This window comes from Patagioenas fasciata, chromosome 10, assembly GCF_037038585.1.
Source record: "Patagioenas fasciata isolate bPatFas1 chromosome 10, bPatFas1.hap1, whole genome shotgun sequence".
Lineage (NCBI taxonomy): Eukaryota > Metazoa > Chordata > Aves > Columbiformes > Columbidae > Patagioenas > Patagioenas fasciata.
Window position 1 is genome coordinate 5,023,676 of NC_092529.1, and position 19,203 is coordinate 5,042,878.

A 19,203-nucleotide genomic window follows, 5' to 3' on the forward strand; every position below is an offset into this window, starting at 1 on the left:
AGGGAGGAGAGGGCTTGGGTGAGCTGGGACCGGCATGGATCCTCCCAGCGGGACATCTGCCTTGGCACCGTCCCCTCTTCCCCCAGTGCCTTTCATTCCCCTCCTGTGCAGGACTGTCACTTCTTGACTTCCATCCTTCTTGCAGATCACTTTGCCTTACAAAGGTTGCTCCTGGGATTCTGGTGACCTCTTCTAGCTCTGCACCCACCACTGATCCAACGAGCACATTCTCATCTCTCTTCTGAAGCTGTTGGAGTATCTGGTGTTGAACTCAACACCCAACTGCCAGGCCCCACGGGCAGCATCTTCTGGTGCAAGTCACCCATGATTTGTCTTCTTTAGGTTGTTTTCTAAGCGCATGTCACACCGCACAGGTTGTACTTGTGTCTGCAAAGATGGGGAGTGTCACACAGAGCTGTACCTGCAGTTCACAGAATCACAGACTGACTGGGGTTGAAGGGACCTCTGGAGATTATCCAGTCCAACACACCTGCTAACGCAGGGTCACCAGAGCAGACCACACAGGGTCACATCCAGGTGGGTTTGAATGTCTCCAGAGAAGGAGACTCCACACCCGCTCTGGGCAGCCTGGTCCAGGGTCTGGCACCTCAAAGTGAAGAAGTTTCTCCTCATATTCAGACGGAACCTCCTGTGTTTCAGTCTGTGCCCGTTGCCCCTCATCCTGTCATTGAGCACCACTGAACAGAGTCTGGTCCATCCTCTGACACCACCCTAGAGATATCACAGTATCACAGTATGTTTGGGATTGGAAGGGACTTCAAAAGATCATCTAGTCCAATCCCCCTGCTGGAGCAGGAACACCTAGGTGAGGTCGCACAGGAATGTGTCCAGGCGGGTTTGAATGTCTCCAGGGAAGGAGACTCCACAACCTCCCTGGGCAGCCTGGGCCAGTGCTCTGTCACCCTGAGAAGTTTTTTCTCAAATTTAAGTAGAACATAGATGAGATCCCCTCTCAGCTTCTCTTCTCCAGGCTGAACAGCCCCAGCTCTCTCCTTATTGCTTCCTTCCTATACATTCAACTACCTTCCTATGCATTGAACTGTCTTCCTATGTATTGAACTGCCTTCTTACGCATTGAACTGCCTTCCTATACATTGAACTACCCGCTTGGATTCAGCAAACAGGCAGCCCCGGGCTGGGCAGAGGATAGGTCCGTCCCGGGCGGGGACACCCGTACGACCGGCGGCGCTCGGTGCCCTCCCGGGCGGGCCGGGACGGTGCGTGGTGCCCGCTGCCCGCGGCCCCGCCCCTTCCGGCGGCCGCTGTCGCTGGGCGGGCCCGGGCTGAGCCCTGGCGGCCGCCGTCCGCGGACGCGGGCGCTCGGGGGCGCGCGTGCGGTGCGGCGGGCACGCGTTAGCCGGCGCCATGGCGGACTACCTGATCAGCGGCGGCACCGGCTACGTGCCCGACGACGGGCTGACGGCGCAGCAGCTCTTCAGCTGCGGCGATGGGCTCACCTACAAGTGAGTACCGGCAGCGGGGCCGGGCCGGGGGCGCGGGGCTGGGCCCGTCACTCACGCGTCTCCCCTCATTCTCCCCTCAGCGATTTCCTCATCCTCCCGGGATACATCGACTTCACGGCGGACCAGGTGGTGAGTGGCCGGGCCGGGGGGAGCGGGCTGGGGACCGGGACCGGGACCGGGACCGGGGCCGGGGCCACCGCTCACCCGCCGCCTTCCTCCCCGCCAGGACCTGACCTCGGCGCTGACCAAGAGGATCACGCTGAAAACACCGCTGGTCTCCTCCCCCATGGACACGGTCACCGAGGCGGGCATGGCCATCGCCATGGCGGTGAGTGCGGCCCGGAGTGCGGGGACACAGGCCCGGCTGCTCGGGGATCGCCTCAGAGACCCCCTGCAGCCCCCGCGATGTGAGGACGTGTCTCCCCGGGGCTTCTCGAGGCAGCGGGCGGGGGGGCCTGTGCCACCCAAAGCAGCGGCGTGGGGGGGGTTGTCCCCGTGTGCTCTGGATCCCCCCCTGCAGTGCTGGTCCAGCTCTGAGTCCTCAGCACAGACACAGACCTGTTGGAGAGGGGCCAGAGGAGCCACAGAAATGATCCGAGGCTGGAACAGCTCTGCTGGGAGGACAGGCTGAGAGAGCTGGGGTGTTAAGCTGGAGAAGAGAAGCTCCGAGGAGACCTTATTGCAACCTTTCCATGCTTAAAAGGAGACAATAAGAAAGATGGGGACAGACTTTTTAGCAGGACCTGTTGTGATAGGACAAGGGGTGATGGTTTTATACTAGAGGGGAGATTCAGGGCAGACATGAGGAAGAAATTTTCTATACTGAGGGTGGTGAGAGCCTGGCCCAGGTTGGCCAGAGAGGTGGTGGATGAACCATCCCTGGAGACATCCCAGGCCAGGCTGGACGGGGCTCTGAGCAACCTGAGCTGGTGAAGATGTCCCTGCTCATGGCAGGGGTGGCACTGGGGGAGCTGGGAAGATCCTTCCAACCCACAGTATTCTGTGATTCTAAGAGGTGTCTATGGGCAGGCACCCCACCCGTCCCCCACTTTGCCACACTGGCTCCCTGAGGGTGGCCTGTGTGGTCCAGCTGTCCCTGCTCAGCTGCTGGATCCAGCCAGTGAAGGGCCAGGTGGGTTTTGCAGGAACTTACAGACACCTTTGTGTTACCAGCTCACCGGGGGAATTGGGTTCATCCACCACAACTGCACCCCAGAGTTCCAGGCCAACGAAGTGCGGAAGGTGAAGGTGAGTGTCTGGAGCGCTGGCAACAAACCGCACTCACAGGGCGCATGGTGGAGGTGGGCACCAGGGCTTGGCCCCGCTGAAGGAGCTGTGAGAGGAGACCATTCAAGTGTGCCAGATATTGGTGTTTCAGAACAGCGGTGCTGCCGCGGTTGCCTGCACAAACCTCTGGTTGCGTGTTAGGTGCTGCCAACTCACAGCCTGGGATGTGAGAACTGTCAGGCCTCCTGGTGTGGGAGTATCCCCCGTAATTTCAAGGAGATTAAGCCTGGGAACTCCTGGGAATCTCACCCTACTTGGGCAAGCCTTGGTGCTGGTTTGGAGTCATCCTGTTGGTGAGCCCGTGGTCAGGCTGGGTGGTCACAGACCTTTGTGAGCGGCTGCAGTAACCACCAGGCACATGCCCCAATTCTGCTGAGTCTGGAGGTGCCGCTGAGCCTGTCCACTGAATCTCCTTCATTTCAGAAATATGAGCAAGGATTCATCACAGACCCCGTGGTGCTGAGCCCTAACGACCGAGTGCGAGATGTGTTTGAAGCAAAAGCTCGTCACGGATTCTGTGGGATTCCCATCACGGACAATGGGAAGATGGGGGGCAAGCTGGTCGGGATCATCTCATCTCGAGATATTGATTTCCTGAAGGAGTCGGAGCACGACTTGCCTCTTGGCGAGGTGAGAAGGGCTCGTGAGCACCCAGTGGGTGCGAGCGTCGCGTTAGGAAGCAGCATGGCTTGTGATGAGGAGAAGGGCGAGTGCGTGGCCCAGAGGATGCTGCGTCAGCAGGAGGGAGCAGCTCCACGTTAGCACTGCGGGTCCATCGCTAACTATTTCCAGGGGAGGGCGTCTTGTTCCTTCACGCTCTCTCTATGACTCCTGCAGTGCAGATACAAAAGAGTGGCCATGCAGTTAGCATCTGCATGTCTCCTCCTACGGCGTTACCTTTCAGTGCTGTAGAAGCCGTCCTCTCTGCAGCTGGTGCTCTCCCCTGTTTCAGTAATTAATTCCTGGTGTTCCTGGCTGCTGCTATGGCCCCATGTGCTGGCGCTGGCCGGGGCTGTAGCAGACACGCTGTGCCCAGCCAGCCCTCCAAGCACTGGGCTGCCTTTCCCTGTGTGCCTCATCTTGGCTACTTGCTCTTTAAAATAACACCCTGAACTTGGAAACTGGCAGTTCAGCTTTTATAACGCCACGCTGTCAAACTCCCCTTGAACAGGAGAACGTTCTCTGCGGTGGTGACGCTGATTCCCGTTGGTTCTGGCATTCCCATTACACCGTGTAACCGTAGCTCTGCAGCACTGTCAGGTTACACCACCGCTGCCTCAGCCAGCCGCTGCTCTTGACTCACGGCTATTTTTAGCTCTTGCTGACCAAACCTGATATCACATGCTCATCCCTGTTTCGTTTGAAATCACCTATAAATACATGTAACAAGAATCTTAAAACAAGAGTAGGTCACTAAAGTGTACGTGGCCCTTTGAAGTGCCCATTCAGAGGAGCCAGATAAGAATCTCCTCTCATCCTTTTTGTGGATTGTTCAGCAGCACAGAGTCAGAAGTTTGGTGCTTGCCTCTGTCACCAGGCAGGGCTGGGGAAACGAGTGGTTTGTTGCCATCCAGTTAAACATGCAGGTCTCCTGCAGCTCAGGAAGCTCATGGATCCCGCAGGCTTAGGGAGTGTGTTGGGATGTGTCTGTGATTCCTCAGGCTTTTCCTGAGGTGTGGCTTCTGTCACAGACAGGATTTTGGGTGGATGCAGGCAGGGTGAACCTCTTTCTTGAAGCAAAATGTCTGTTCTTATGGTATAAATAACTAAAACATTCCCTTTTTTTGTGTGTGCAACTAATCTACCTTCCTTTAGAGTTAGAGAGTGATCCCTTGTAGCTTTGCCTATCCTTTTCAAGTAACGTTTTTGAGAACATCCCATGTGAACTTTGTGACTGCAGAACGCTGTGAGTGGCGAGGTACCTCCAGGGCATGTTGCATGGCCCTGTGTCTGCGTCTCCAAGGATGGAGATCTCGCTGCCTCTCTGGGCTGCTCTTCCAGCGCTTGACCACTGTCACAATGAAAGCATTTTTTCTGTGTACAACGTCAGATGTTTCCATGTTCCAGCTTGTGTCCATTGCCCCTTGCCTGCCCGCTGTGTTTTGGTGCTTGTTTGTCACAGTGAGCATGGGTGAGCATGTTTGTTTGGATTGAAGTGACCTCTTTGCCCTGTTGACCTTGCCAGCAGCAGCAGTGGGTTATTCTGGGCAGAGCCCTTCCAGAGCCCGTGCGCTGGGGATCGCTGCCTGAAAACAAGCTCAGGGTGGGGGGGGGTAGCGTTTCTGCCAGAACAGCATGGGACTCTGGAGGTGTCTCCAGCCCTTATTTGCCTGTGCTCTATTAAAAGGGAGGGCTGTTTGGGTGACATCCCAAACAAGGGTCATCTGAGAGTCATCCCTTGTTTCTGGGTGCTCTCCCTCGGCTTGCTGAGGCCCTCTGCCATCTCCTGTTTTCACTACACCGATGGGCTCGGGGATCGATGCCCACTGCTTGTGTGGGGACAGCACGTTGGAGGCTGTTCCTGTGTGTTTCTGGAGGCGTGTTGCTGTGCTGTGGGCTCCTTTGTCTGGAGATACTCCCATGCCACTGCTGCAGAGCGTTTCACGTGGGCAGAGAGGTTCGGTATTTTCAGATCAGCGCGAAGGAGTTCTTGTGACTTTTTATCTTCTCCCTCCCACTAGATTATGACAAAGCGCGAGGATCTTGTTGTGGCCCCAGCTGGTGTAATGTTGAAAGAAGCAAATGAAATTCTGCAAAGGAGTAAAAAAGGTACCTGCAGACGTCTGCGATACGAGGGAGAGCTGTGGAATCTGGGCTTGGAGCAGCGGTGGGTGGATGTGGGCACACATCCGTGTGCGGGTGGAACGTGGGAGGAACACACTGCGTTCCAGCACGAGGGGACAGTGTGGAGAGAGTGCCCGCAGCCCTCTGCCAGGGTACAGAGTTCACATGCGTTCATCTCAAATCTGTTTGAAGCTGAGGGATTCTTGGCAGCTCAGGAGCTGAAAAGCACCCGGCTATCCAGCCACACATCTTCACATTTTAGCAGTCGATTCAGCTCTGCCAGGGTTTGGTAGTTTGACTTTTAACAGTGTTGAGGGTCCAACTGTTAAAAAATATGCACTTTTTTCTGTGGTCAGTGTGACAATACTGAGCCCTTTTCCAGTCCTGCAAACTGTTTGCTCTGTTTCCCGAGCCAGGGCTGCTGGCATCTGTGGTCAGGCAAGATTTGATAACACACCTCATGAGCCTTCCCCTTGTACCATCTGCTGCCTGCTTGATGCTCCTGGTCTGCTGCACCGCTCCAGACTGAGGCCTTTCTCCTACAGAAATCTGCAGTAACGTTCTTTCTCTTTGTTTCAAGGCAAGCTGCCTATTGTTAATGAAGATGACGAGCTGGTGGCTATAATTGCCCGCACTGATCTCAAGAAGAACCGGGACTACCCTCTGGCTTCTAAGGATTCCAAGAAGCAACTGCTCTGTGGTGCTGCTATTGGGACTCATGAAGATGACAAGTACCGACTGGACCTGCTGGTGCAGGCCGGTGTAGATGTGGTCGTGCTGGTGAGACACCTGCCAGCATCACCCTGTCCTGGGGGGTTCGGGTGGGCTGAGGATCCCGTTGGAGTGAACCTCCCTGACAGTGGGGCAGCTGCACAGCACACACTGTCTTCGTTACAGGCCCTTTTGTGTTAGAATATGGCAGTTTGTTGACTTCTCTGTCTCGTTCAGGTTGGAATCCTCAAATAAGAGGGATTCCTCTTGCCTGGGAACTTCTTAGACCTCAAGGGTTTATGTTGGTGCATCGAAGCCCTGAAGGCTGAGAAGAGAAACATTGTCAGTTAATACAGAATCTTCTAAAAATGCTTCTTTCAGCCTGCAGCTGTCTTCTCTGATGTCCCTAACTAGTTCTGAATATTTGGCTTCTTACAGTTTCCCTTCAGCTATTTGCTGTTTGTTACTGTTATTCTCTTAAACTCCTGATGTTCAGGAGTGGTCAGCCCATAGCTGCTCTGCTTGTCTCCCCTTCTGGCCTGTAAGCTTTTGGGTACAGCAGTCACAGCCTGAATTCACATGTGATTTTCTCATCGGTTGTTGGCTTGTGAGTCCACCGTGCTGTGAGGGCGCAGCTGAGCATCCCTGCGGCTGGAAACATTTAACAGACACCAGGAGTCAGCCTGAGCACTCACTGGTTGACATCTGGTATTTCTGCTGCGCAGCAGGAGCGATACATTCCCCCTGCCAGCCCTTCTGAATTTCATGAGAAACAATCACCCTTTCACCTGTGCTTGGAGACAGGGCTGACAGTGTCCTGGTGGTAGGACCAGATGGTTCTTACCTGCAGCCAGGTGTGCTGCTTGTTGCCTACTGTAGAAGCCGCAGGGTTTAAATGTGAAGAATATTTCTGAAGTCTTTATGATGAACTGCCTTGCACAGGGCAGGTACGTTACTGTCTTGGCAGCAGCTTCTCCTCTGGTTCTGTGCTCAACTTGGGGTGTCATTCTGCCCACTTGGGCAGGGCAGCAGAGACCCCAAGAAGCAAGAGCGAAGATCTGGGGCTCTTCTGGAGCTATATTTGTAATGTGTTGCAGAAATTCTGGTTGAAATCTGTTTTCTTTCTGTTGCAGGATTCCTCTCAGGGGAACTCCATCTTCCAGATCAATATGATAAAATATGTTAAGGAGAAATATCCCAGCCTGCAAGTTATTGGAGGAAACGGTAGGCTTGCCATGAAGACTGTTCTTGTCTCTAAAGTATGTTTGCTGCTTAGACATAGAGGGAACTGCAGGGATGTGGATGAAATGATCCTCCCTGGTACATGTTTGTGAACTTGAAATGGTTTCCTCTGGCTTGTGGAACAGAGCAGGACCACTCTGCAGACCCAGGGTGTTCCCTGCTGCTGCTGCAGCTGAAAATATTTTGAAACCTTCGTTTTGCAGCACAGTGTGCTGCGGTCCTCTGTAGTTCATTACACATCAGCTTCTTTTACACACCAGTTTAAAATTGTGGATAATAATAATAATAATGAATATTGTTTAATCTGATGGAGATTTTCCCTGCCTCCAGGCAGCAGAGCTCAGCAGTCCTTGTCTTACCTGGCCAGTGTGTCACTGGTGCTGCTGAGCCTGTGCTCGGCCCTCGCTACCTGGTGTGGCCCAAAGAGCTCTTGACACCGTGTGGTGACCTCTGCTCCCTCAGCCTTTGTGTGTCAGTATGTTGCAGAGCAGCCTAAAGGACCAGTGTCACCTTGCCTGCTGGGGACAGCTGGGGTAGAAACTCATTGCTGCTTTTGCAGATATGCCCAGTGTCAGTGAACAGCCAGGCCTGGCTCCAGCATGGGTGTATGGCTGGTGCCCTGGGCGGGGGGAATAACCAGGGCAGAGCTGCATCATGCACAAATCTGCTTGTCTCTCTTCAAACCAGTTTCTGCTCCCCACAGTTGTGACGGCGGCTCAGGCCAAGAACCTCATTGACGCAGGGGTCGATGCCCTGAGAGTCGGGATGGGCAGTGGCTCCATTTGCATCACGCAGGAAGGTGAGAGAGATCAGCTGTCTCCTAAATAAGCTGAAGACATCTGTTCAGTAGAGGTTCCCTGCTGAAAAGCAGCACAGCCAGCATGGGTATCTCCTGGTATAAGGGCAGAGTCCAACAGCAAAGCCGTTTTTCACCCCCTTGGTCCAGGACGTTCTCATCACCTGGCTCAAACCTTTGGGGCAGCAGCAGCAGCAAAGGCATCTCCCAGTACTGACCGAGACTGAGTAGAGCAGCTGTGGCACACGCAGCTTTGCCCAAGAGGAGCCACCAGCGTGGTGTGGGATGGGGCTGGCGGCCAGTGCTGCAGGGAAAGGGGCTTTACCGGGTCCCTAGAGCTGTGAGTGATGTGCACCGGGCTGTCCGTGCTCCCCTTCCCTCTGGCAGTGGCGTGCGTGATGCTTGAGAGTTGGTCTGTTGGGCTTGGTGCCTTTCTGCAATTCCCAGGCTGAAATGGGACTTCTGGCCGTTGTCTGTGCAGTTAGCTGGAGCTCCTGCGGGGCAGAGGCCGTGTCACCCATAGCTGAAAGACAGAGAGGGGCGTCCCCAGGGCCTGGAGAGAGGCTGCCTTGAGGACAGGCTCAGTCCTCATGTTTTGAACCCAGCAGGTGAGGTGCAGAGAGGTGGTGTGAGGTGCTGCAGCAAATGAGTGCAACCCCTCTCTGCGTTGCTCCATGGTCCTTGTGGGAGGCAGCAGGAACGTGGCTGATGGCTGAAGGTGCTGCATTAGTTGTGATTCCAGCCTGGAGCAGCCCAGCGGTCCTGCTGTGCCTGCCGAGGGAGCGCTGGGCATTTCCCAGACAGGGTGGTCTGTCTTGGGTGACGTTTCTAGGGAGGTTGCGGTGTCTTTGGCCTGATGCTTCCATAGCCAGAGCAGAACCGGGACTCGTGTCCTACTCAGGCTCTGTGGCAGAGGACCTGCTGAGCTGTGCTCCGTTCTGCAGCGGGGTGAACGTCTCCAGAGGTGCTTCTCCCAGTTGCCATGGAAGGTGGGGTTGGTTGCTGGCTTTGGGGAAGGAACAGAGCAGAGGTAGAATGTGGCGCTTTCACAGGAGGTGTGGTTGCAAAGCTCTTAGCCACAGCTCCCCATGTTTTTGTCCCTCTTAGGGCAAGAACTCTGGCCTTTGGGATGGGGGGGTCACTTCTCTGGATGGCTGCTGGGGTAGGGCAAGCATGTGCTGTGCACAGCCAGGGCTGGCTGGCTTAGTCCTGGCCTCTGGCTTGTCTCAGGCTCAGAAGGATTTGCAAGGTCAGCTCTGTCCCACACCGTATGCTCTGCCTAGTAGCAGGTCACTGCTGGGGTCCTTTGTTCTGCTGCTGTTCTTCTGTCTCTAAAATGTGTGTGTTTGTTTTTGTTTAGCTGCTCCAAAGATCCCTCCAGACCTAAAGTCCCACAGCCCCAAATGCCCTTCTACTGTCACGGGCACCTATAGTAAGTCACTTGCCCTGTTCCCAACCCTAATTATGTGTCTTGAAGCAGGACCCTGATTTGGCTGCACATGGCCCTACTGCTTGTTTGAGAATAATTTAGCTGTAGATGCACTTGGGGTTTTGTGGCTTTGGATACTGGTTTTTAATCTGAAATGGAAGCTGAGAAGCCTTTCTGAATTCCCAAAGCAGAGTATGAACTGTCAAAGCTGAAGGCCCTCAGGCTTGTCCACCCTCCACTCAAAAATTCAGTTCAGGAGCCTAAGCTTTCTGGCTGCGTTTCTTGGAGCTCCAGCTGGGCACAGCTCTGCTGATCCAGTGCTGGGAGATGGTGCCAGAGCTGTCCTCCATCCTGCTCCAAATCTGGCCCCAGTTGTGGGGAAGTTGTGCACTGGCTAAGCTTCACTTGAAGCTGTATCCCCTGGGTCACAGAGGGACGTAACTGCATACGGCCGCCTCAGCAGCTGCGTAGCAGAACAACGTCTTTCCCCACTGACACCTGTGGGGAGAAAGGGCCCTTCCCCTGCCCAGCACAGGGTGCAGCGATGTCTGCTCTGTACTTCTCTGATGCTACCAGATCAAGCAGCCACCCAAGCCTTGGGTTTTGCCCTTCCTCCTAGTTTTGAGACCCCTCAAAGGGAAAAAGGTTTATGTTGAAGATCCCGGAAGGTTTTCTCTAGCAGATGATCTTGTAGGGCCACCTTTTGCAGATAGGCTAAAAAAAAAAAGAGGACAAACCCTCACCCAGACCACCCGGTGTGTGTGTGCTCTGGACCCTGCTTTGGAAGCCTGTGCTCTGAAGCTGTGGCACTGGGTCAGCTGGGACTGTGATGCTCCCAGGGACCCTGAGCCAAGCTGTTCCTTAAAGGGCTGGTCTCCGGGGTTGTTCTTGTGAAGTTTCTACAGATCCTGCACTGCCTACAGCACAACCCCATAGAGCCTGGACTCTGAACCCTTCAAAATCAGTTGATTCTCTACACAGAGCTCTTCCCTTGCAGCGTTTTGCAGCCACAACGTGGCCTTTAGCAGTGTGGTACCGAGCGAGACCATCTCTTTAAGACTAATGGCATTCATATTCTAGCTGGCAGACTCTCCCTGGTTGGCTGAGCCCTAGCTGAACGCTGAGTTTTGTTTGATTAAAATTGATTCTTTCATGATCTCAGCCTGGAGTCTGGCTGCCCTCTCTCAGCAGCTGCTGCTGGGCGCTGGGAGTGGAACAACTGCAGACTCGGGCCTCAGCAAACCTGTGCCAGGGCTGCGCGCTGCCAGGCAGGCTGAACCACACCTGGAGTTCACGCTCCAAAGTACTAATCCTGCATGGACATAATCTTATCCGGTGTGTCAGACTAACCATGACTGGAAGAAAGGCTTCCCGTTAATTGTGGGGAAGGGAAGGCTCCCTAAGAGAAGCTTATCTCGGCGTACTTGCATGCCTGCGGCAGACAAATGTGTTACAAGACGTGCCCTGTGCTGGTTTTCCCTCGCACAGTGGGAAGCCTCTAACTGCTACTGACTGGGACAAGCAGGTAAATCCAAAGCTAATAACTCCCTTCCCATGGGGCAGCTAAACTTGACAGAATCCTTGCGGTGTTGCAGGGCAGGCACATCAATTATTTCCTGTAAGCCATCAAATTATCTTGCCTGTTCCATTTTTCCACTGTTGCATGTGTGTTTGTGTGTGTGTGCAAATGTGTGTATATATCTGTATATATCTATATATATATATATATATATATGTCTATACATATATATCTATATACATCCCTGCTCTCTCCCAGCCAGCTGCCTTTCTGTGCAGGAAGCACATTGTACAGCTGCTGGGTATATAGAGAGAGGTCTGGCATTGCTAGGAGGGAGCGAGCGCTGGGAAATGGCTACATGCCAGGGATGCTCTGCAGAGGGGCTTTTGGGGTCTGCTCTGCTTCCTTCCCGAGCTCCCCACACATCTGCTGTGCACCAGGACGAGCCGTGAGTCTCGGCTGATCCCAGGTGTTGGCTCAAAAACCCCTGTCCCAAGATCACCCACAGCTTTTTGGAGTCAAGGGCCATGAGGATGTCCCAGCAGCACCTCCTGGGCATCCCCTTCTCTTGCAACTTGGCCCTAGGGAAGGAGCATCCAAGGGATTTGTGTGTTCCCGAGTGCTGGAGCATGTGTGTGCTGGGGTCTGCTGGGGAGAGAACGCACTGCTGCGGAGGGGCTGACCTGCTGCTGTCCTCTCCCTGCCCGCAGTGCTGGCGTGCGGCCGCCCCCAGGCCACAGCAGTCTACAAGGTCTCCGAATATGCCAGGAGGTTTGGTGTCCCCGTGATTGCAGACGGAGGGATCCAGACAGTTGGGCACATCGCGAAGGCTCTGGCGCTTGGGGCCTCCACAGGTGAGTGGCGTTCATACGGTGTTCTGTTCTGGGCAGGAGGGCATGGGGGGGAACCCAGCATAACGCTGCGCCCAGGGACCCTGAGGGTTTTGTGGCCGCAACCTTCTTGCTGCTGACATGCTGTTCTTGGTCATCTCTTGTGCCAGTGATGATGGGCTCGCTCCTGGCTGCCACCACGGAGGCCCCAGGCGAGTACTTCTTCTCGGATGGAATTAGGCTGAAGAAATACCGTGGCATGGGCTCACTAGATGCCATGGACAAGAACTTGGGCAGCCAGAACAGGTATTTCAGGTAAGAGATGGTGCTTTGGGGCAGCAGACCAAGCTTTTGGGGCTTCTGTGCTTCATAGACTTCTTTGGTTGTGCTCCCATGCAGTGAGACAGACAAAATCAAAGTGGCCCAGGGGGTCTCTGGTGCAGTGCAAGACAAAGGCTCTATTCACAAGTTCATTCCATACCTGATTGCTGGGATCCAGCATTCCTGCCAGGATATTGGTGCCAAGAGCCTGACCCAAGTCCGGTGAGTGCTTCCTGTCGTTTGTACTCTGGCTGGATGCCAGTGCTGCCATTTGGGGTCTCTGGGCAAGCTGTGTCCATGCTGCAGCATTTTCTGCATGGTCTGGCCTTGCTGTAGCCTTCTCCCCTCAAGTCCAGTGGGCACCGTGGCGAAGATTTGCCAGTCCCATTGATGCGGGAGCACAGTCTCTTGTTGCGTGTACAGCTGGCTGGGCTTGAAACATCAGGGTTACCTTCCTCTGCCTGGCTCTTGGGAGCACAGCAAAGCCCATTCTGGCCACAGCTGGGGGAACCAGTGTCCCTTGTCCCAGCTGCTCCAGCTCAATGTGTGCCAGAGCTCTGCCTTCTGGCCCTGACTGGCGGGTAACGGGTGTCCTTCCCCCTCAGAGCCATGATGTACTCGGGAGAGCTGAAGTTTGAGAAGAGGACGACGTCTGCCCAGGTGGAAGGAGGGGTGCACGGCCTCCACTCGTAAGTGCTTCCGGCAGGACCCTTGTCACCCTGGGGTGGGCATGTGGAAGTGCAGCCGTCCCATGCCACAGCTGCTGTGCCGCAGGCTGGGCATGCTGCTGGCATCAACCTGTCACTGTGCAGCTGTGCTGAGCCGCAGCTGGTTGTCTGGCCTGGGCCACCTCCCACTGCCAGTGTGCCAGGGCTTGTCCCCCCCACAGGCCAGGAGCTGTTCTGACCCGTCTTTGGTCCCTGGGTGAGGTGGGTCAGTAAAAGTTCTCTCCCTCTGGCTGCTGCTTCCCTCACAGGTACGAGAAGCGCCTCTTCTGAAGTAGGTCTGTCTGTGTCTGTCATCGTGTCCCTCAGCCCTGTGCCACCCCGTGTGGGAGCTGCTCTTGCTGCAGAAGTGCCATTACTCTGTGGGCTGCCTGGAGCTCCCCGTGTCCCTTGGCTATTTCATGGCCACCAGAGAGGGCCCACCCGCCGCCCAGAGGCAGCGATCCTGGGCTGGCGCCTGGAGGCCTGCACGCGTTGGTCGTATTTTACAATAAAAGAGGAAAAGATGTGCAGTTGGTGTCAGCCCAGAGCCCCTCTTCCTTCTGTACTGCTCTGGTTCTCTTGCCTTTGGCTCTGTCCTTTGCTTCCTGCATCCTCAGGGACACTGAGGGACACTGTGTGTGAGGGTGGGCAGGGAGGGGACAGCCCAGATTTTACAGGGCTGTTAGCTGTTGCCAGGAACTGCCAAACCCAGCAGCAGCTGTGCTGACACAGGACCATGTGCCTGTGCCAGCTGCTGCAATAAGCACGAAGGTGTTTGTGTACGTGTGTGCACACCCACCCCCACGCCCCTGGAAACGCTCTGCAGCTGCTTACACACACCAGCCCCTTGGACCTGTATTCTCCCATGTGTGGGGAGAATTCTTCCTTTTCTTTCTTCCCTAAACATCTGATACTGTCCCCACGTTCCCCAGCAGCCCCTGGCTGGGTGGTGCAGGTGGCACAGATCACTTGTCCAGGCTTCACGTACGGTTCGTTCACCACACTGCCTGTGGACAATGACGTTGGAGGGGCACAGGCTTACAAAGGATCTGGCACTTGTGTTTCTGGATGTATGAGCAGTGCAAAACCCCCTGGCTTGGCCTGTGCTTGCCACACCAGGTGACAAAGGCATTTTACCCCTGTACTGGGGGACTGTGTGTCCCAACACATGCAAATATCACTCCTGCCGAAGAGCGTGTGTTTACCAGCAGAGTTTTGTCTGTAAGGTTGCTGACTGGAAAAAAAAAAACCAAAAAACACAACAAAAAAAACCAAACAACACTCCTAAGCACAGTGATGTCAAATTAGATTTACAGATACTAAAACCAGAGTCGTGAATTACAACATAATTGTGTCAAATGCTCATTAACACAGCTGCCTCGTTAAGCTAAACCACCCCACGACCCGACTCAGGGCTGGTGACTGCAGAGGCAGCAGGGTTTGAGGCAGGAGGTTGTGATTTGGTGCATGAAACCCCTGCCCCAGGAGTGACATCCCCAACTGTGAGTCAGCGCAAAGGGCCAGGACAGTGACCGTGTCCCCTGTTTGAGCTGAGCCTGCAGGAAGACAGGGTGCAGCACCCAGGGACCAATGGCAGCTTCACGAGAACACTTGTGCTGAGGGGCAGCACTAAACCCCACCAGAGAGCCCTGGGCAGGCCAGTGCCAGCTGGGTCACACCAGCTGTCGGTGCTGGCTGTGCCGGGGGGGGCTGCTGGCAGGTGGCAGCTCTGGCACCACACACGCTGCCCAGGGAGCTGTAGGAGCCAACCCACATTCCCCCACGAGTTCCGCAGGGGTGACAAGCACACACACCTCGGGTACATTACAGCCTTGCTCTGTGCATTAACTACCATGCAATTCCTTTGTACTTCCAGTTTACATGTATTTTCCTTGTAGAGCACTAAATGCACCTGGTGGGGGGGTGCAGCTCACCCCACCAGCCTTGGCACAACAGTTTCTTGCTGCCAAGGCACCGGGCAGCACCTCAGCAGAACAGCAGGGCTGTGGGTGTGGAGCTGCCAGCAATGCTTGGACTGGGCAAGGAGGCTGAGAAGCCAGGGACTCGGGGTCACAGCCAAGCCCACGCATGTCACAACGCCCTCCTGTGTGCAGAGCCACCGCCCAGCCAGCAGCTCAAGCAGTTTAGTCCAAAGCATTTCCCTGCAGTGAGTGGTGAAACACGGGGGCTTCAGGCAGGCAAGGGAAGAGCCTCCGTGTAGGTGCCCCGCGGAGGGATGAGCCCAGCAGCTGCCATACGTTTTTCACTTGTTAGGAAGTTGAAGGTTGCACACGCATTTGGCTGTGAAATAGAAAAGGGAGGGAGTGAAGTCCCAGTCCAGGGGACACAGCCCTTCCCCACAGGGCACATAACACTTTCCCTCCTGCCCAGCCCTGGGCAGGCAGAGCCCCATGGTGGGGACATCCAGTAGCCATCACCCTCCCCTTCATTGGGGTGCTGCCTGTGCGCACCCCATCCTCACCGTGTCCTGGACCTCCACGGCGATCCCGCACACACGCATCTGCTTCAGCACGGCGGGGTGCAGCCGCTCCACCCTGTCTCCTGTGCCCAGCACCAGGATCTCTGCAACCAGGATGTGACCGCAACAAGGGTGGGCAAGGCCTGCACTCGGGCTGGTCTGCCCAGGCCAGCCCTCCCTGCACGGACCAACAGCACCCCCACACCCCCCCTAAGGAGCCCAAACGAAGGGGAAACCTGCCCTGCTGTGTGTGTCCCCCCCATCTCGGCTGTGCCACTCCAGCTGCTGCTGCAGAGCAGAAGGATGCTGGAGAGCAGCTCCTTCCCCCAAAACCCCGCCAGCCCAGCACAGCTCAGGAGCCAGCTCAGGCGGACTGTGACAGCGCAGGGCCCTCACCACCCCACGTACCTATTCGGGGCTCCAGCAGCCGGAACAGTGACAGACTGTCATGCGTGATGTCCTTGTAGGAGCCGACCTGCGGGGACACCGAGGGCACTGAGCGGGGCAGACCCCCGAGGCGCTCACCCACAGCGCCGGTGGGTCTGACAGCCCCTGCCTCCCGGTACTCACGTTCCACTGCAGGATGGCGCGGGGCAGGATGGCGCAGGGTCCCACCACCAGGTCCCCGCTGACGGTGAAGCCGCGGCTGGTGTAGCCCTCGATGAACATGATGTTGGGAGACTCCGGCTCCAGCACCGTCACCCGCGTCCGCTGGTAGAGCTCGTCGTCCGCCGGGGTGAGGCGGTGAGCCCGGCACGGAGCGCTACGGGGAGCGGTGCGGACACGTGGGGCACACGGACACCCCCCGGCAACCCCACAGAGCTCCCCACGGTCACCCCATACCGTGAGCCCCACGGCTACCGCCCCACCGGGGTCTCCCCCGCCCAGCTCCAGGGTGACAGCGCCGCTGCCCGTACCCGCCCATCGCCCTTCGCGCCGCCGGGCCCAGCAGCCGCAGCGTAGTCACCGCCATGGCCGACCCAACGCCGCCGGAAGCGACGAGAGGCCCCGCCCCCCGCGCGCCCCGCGCGCGCCCCCTGGCGGCCGCCGCTGGCAGCCCCGCGCGACCGGGCTGGGACAGCGGCACCGGGGGGGGAAAGCGGGGCCGGCCGGGGCTCCCACCTCCTGCCGGGGGGACGGCGGGGAGGGACCTACACGCCCCCACACCTCCGCCCTCCCCCGGGCCCGCCCCGACCTGCTGCGCCCGGGGCGGGCTGCGGCCGGCGCCGGAGTGAAACCGAAAGCGGCGGCGGGGCGGGGAGCGGCGCGGCGGGTGCGGCGCGCTCGGGGCACGGAGGGCTGTTCTGGCCCCGGCCCCGTCCCAGAGGTGCGGGGGTCCTGCCCGGGGCACCCTGATCCCCGCCGCCGGGAGGGCCGCACACCTGCCCGGGCTGCTGCGCCGGAGGCTGCGGGGCTGGAGGTGAGAGGGGAGCGGGCGGCTCCCGATCCCGGATCCCCGTTACCGGGCCGGACGGCGGGAGGGAGCAGGACCGGGGTTCTGCTGCGCTCCCATCCCTGCGCCCCGCGCCCGCCGGTCCCCGCGCCCGGCCCCGCGGTGCAGGGGGCTCCCGGGGGTCCCCGCCGGTGCCCCCGTGGCTGTGCTTCCTGCTGTGCCCCTCGGCACGACGTGTCCCGCCGTGGGGCGGCTGCTGCAGCCGGGCTGAGCCCCCCGAGCCGCCGCCGTGACTCCCCGAGCACCGGCGGGCTGCGGGTCCCGCCTTCCCCTCTGCTCCGTGTCGCCCTCGGTGGGGCTGGTGGCACCGGGGGGCAGGGAACTGGGGGCTCAGGGAGGTGCCCTGGGGCAGGGGACGAATGTCCCACCTGGGGCCATCAGAGCTTTGACACCGGGAGAGTTACCGGGAAGCTCCCCGGCATCACGATGGGACTTTTCCCACCACCGTGCCACGCTGTGCCAGGGTGCGGAGGCGTCAGGAACCCCCAGCACCCCACAGACAGCGGCCTCGGTCAAGGGCAGGGTCCCCTGGGCAAGCAGCGTGTGAGCAGCGCGTGCAGCCAGTGGGGTTCCCCGGCGGGTTTCACTTCCCCCGTGGCGGGGCCGGGGGCCGGTGGCGCTGGCAGCAGCGTGGCCGTGCTGGACCGTGCTGGGCGCAGGTGCCGGGGCGGGTGCCCTCCCTCGGGGACAGCTCGGGTTTCTGGGCCTCGCCGGGGGCGCCTGGGCTGGCACCAGATGCTCCAGCCCCACCGGGGCTTTGTTCAGAGCCGTTTCCTTTTGGCTCAGCCGCGTCACCCTCCCCTTGGCACCCAGCCCGCATCGCGGGGGGAGCATGTGGCACAACCCCAGCTGCTGCCGGCACCCCCAGCCACAACCAGCCTGGCTCCTGCGCAGCTCCCTGGCGGTAAGTCACCCTCTCTCCCGCTTGGCCCAACGGCCACCCCGGGGTCGGAGTGGTGGTGGCCCCCGTGCCCGTCTCTCCATGGCGCCGGCGCGGGCAACGGAATCCCAAAAGCAGCTGTCCCTGCTGCACCCAGCTGCCCTGGGGTTTCGTTACCCGCGCTCCCGCCCCTGCCTCGCCCCACGTGCCCCCCACCCCGCTACCGCCCCACGCCAGGCCCAGCACCGGGCAAGAGCCGCTTGCCCCACTCCAATTCCCCCGTGGGGTCGGGGCAGCATGTGGGGGCCACACGGGGAGGAGGGGGGTGTTGGGATGGGGGATCACAGCTGCCCAGCCCCCCACACCGGGGTTTGGGGCTCTCCAGCAGTCTCATGTCCCCAACAGCTAAAACCAGCAACTCACTTCCTGGGGACCCGCTGCCGGGGTGAGCGTGCTGAGTGGTGGATGTGGCCACCTGCGCCAGGGTGGCAACGGTCACGAGATGCCGCACGAGCTTCCTGCCGCTGCCAGCCCACGCCAGGCTCTCCCTGTTCCCCCAGCAGCCCCCCGGTGCTGGCTGGGGTGAGCGGTGCCGGGGCAGCACCTGTGCCTTGGGAGAGAGACGGCTTTGGAATGACACGATCACTCCCGCTGAGCGGGCAGCCTGAGGCCATCGGGGATGTCGTGTCTGTCCAAAGCTCTTTCGGCACCTCCGAGAGCCCATGTGTGCTGCCTGCGGGGACCCTGGTGCTCTGGGGATGGGATGGATCCAGCCCAGACCCTTCCAAGCAGCAACATGAAATCCGAGCGTGCTCCCTGCCCTACCGGTGTGTCCCCCCCCAGGCAGGGGGCCAGGACGGCTCCTGCCCTGCGGACAGTCAGCAGTTGGTCTGGTGTGAGCAGCGATTCTCAGATCACCTCTTGGCTGTGGGTGGTGCAGGGAGCACCCCACTGCAGCACGGCCCTGCACTGCTGGGGAGGGGTGACACAGGCGCCCCTCTGAGCTGGGGGACATGTCCCCACCCCTGCCCCAGGACTGTGGGTTCACACTGGCTGCAGCCCCAAAACCAGCCGCTGTGTTCCCGGCAGAGCCACACAACCGGCCGTGCTGCCAGGATCTGCCCTCGCCCCGGCCCCCGTGCACACGAGCCCTGGAGGAACCGGTTTGGGCCCTGCGGGCAGAGCGGCCCCCCCGGCCCCGCAGGGCGGGCAGGAAGGGAGCGAGGTCCCCAGCTCCCGGGACACGTGCTCCTCGCTGCCGCGGGGGTGGTTTGGTGCTTC

General features: G+C 58.3%; 2 protein-coding genes across 3 annotated transcripts; one reads left to right on the plus strand and one right to left on the minus strand.

Annotated features, from left to right (window-relative positions):
• The first annotated feature begins 1,324 nt into the window (after positions 1-1,324).
• IMPDH2 (inosine monophosphate dehydrogenase 2) lies at positions 1,325-13,640 on the plus strand. 2 transcript variants are annotated; one of them, XM_065845890.2, is made up of 15 exons: positions 1,325-1,484; positions 1,565-1,613; positions 1,711-1,812; positions 2,658-2,732; positions 3,195-3,401; positions 5,453-5,540; positions 6,136-6,335; positions 7,400-7,490; positions 8,212-8,307; positions 9,665-9,736; positions 11,963-12,106; positions 12,253-12,397; positions 12,482-12,625; positions 13,009-13,092; positions 13,380-13,640. In XM_065845890.2, the coding sequence occupies exons 1-15, from the start codon at positions 1,387-1,389 to the stop codon at positions 13,399-13,401; spliced, it is 1,617 nt and encodes a 538-aa protein (XP_065701962.1). In that variant the 5' UTR covers positions 1,325-1,386; the 3' UTR covers positions 13,402-13,640. The 2 variants fall into 2 exon arrangements, with proteins under 2 accessions (XP_065701962.1, XP_065701964.1); XM_065845892.2 differs by lacking the exon at positions 9,665-9,736.
• A 759-nt stretch (positions 13,641-14,399) lies between these two features.
• NDUFAF3 (NADH:ubiquinone oxidoreductase complex assembly factor 3) lies at positions 14,400-16,596 on the minus strand. Its single transcript, XM_065845645.2, has 5 exons — positions 16,507-16,596; positions 16,160-16,352; positions 15,998-16,064; positions 15,593-15,693; positions 14,400-15,411 (listed from the first exon to the last, which is right to left on the minus strand). Exons 1-5 carry the CDS (start codon positions 16,560-16,562, stop codon positions 15,301-15,303), a joined length of 528 nt encoding a protein of 175 aa, XP_065701717.1. The 5' UTR covers positions 16,563-16,596; the 3' UTR covers positions 14,400-15,300.
• Positions 16,597-19,203: the final 2,607 nt, after the last annotated feature.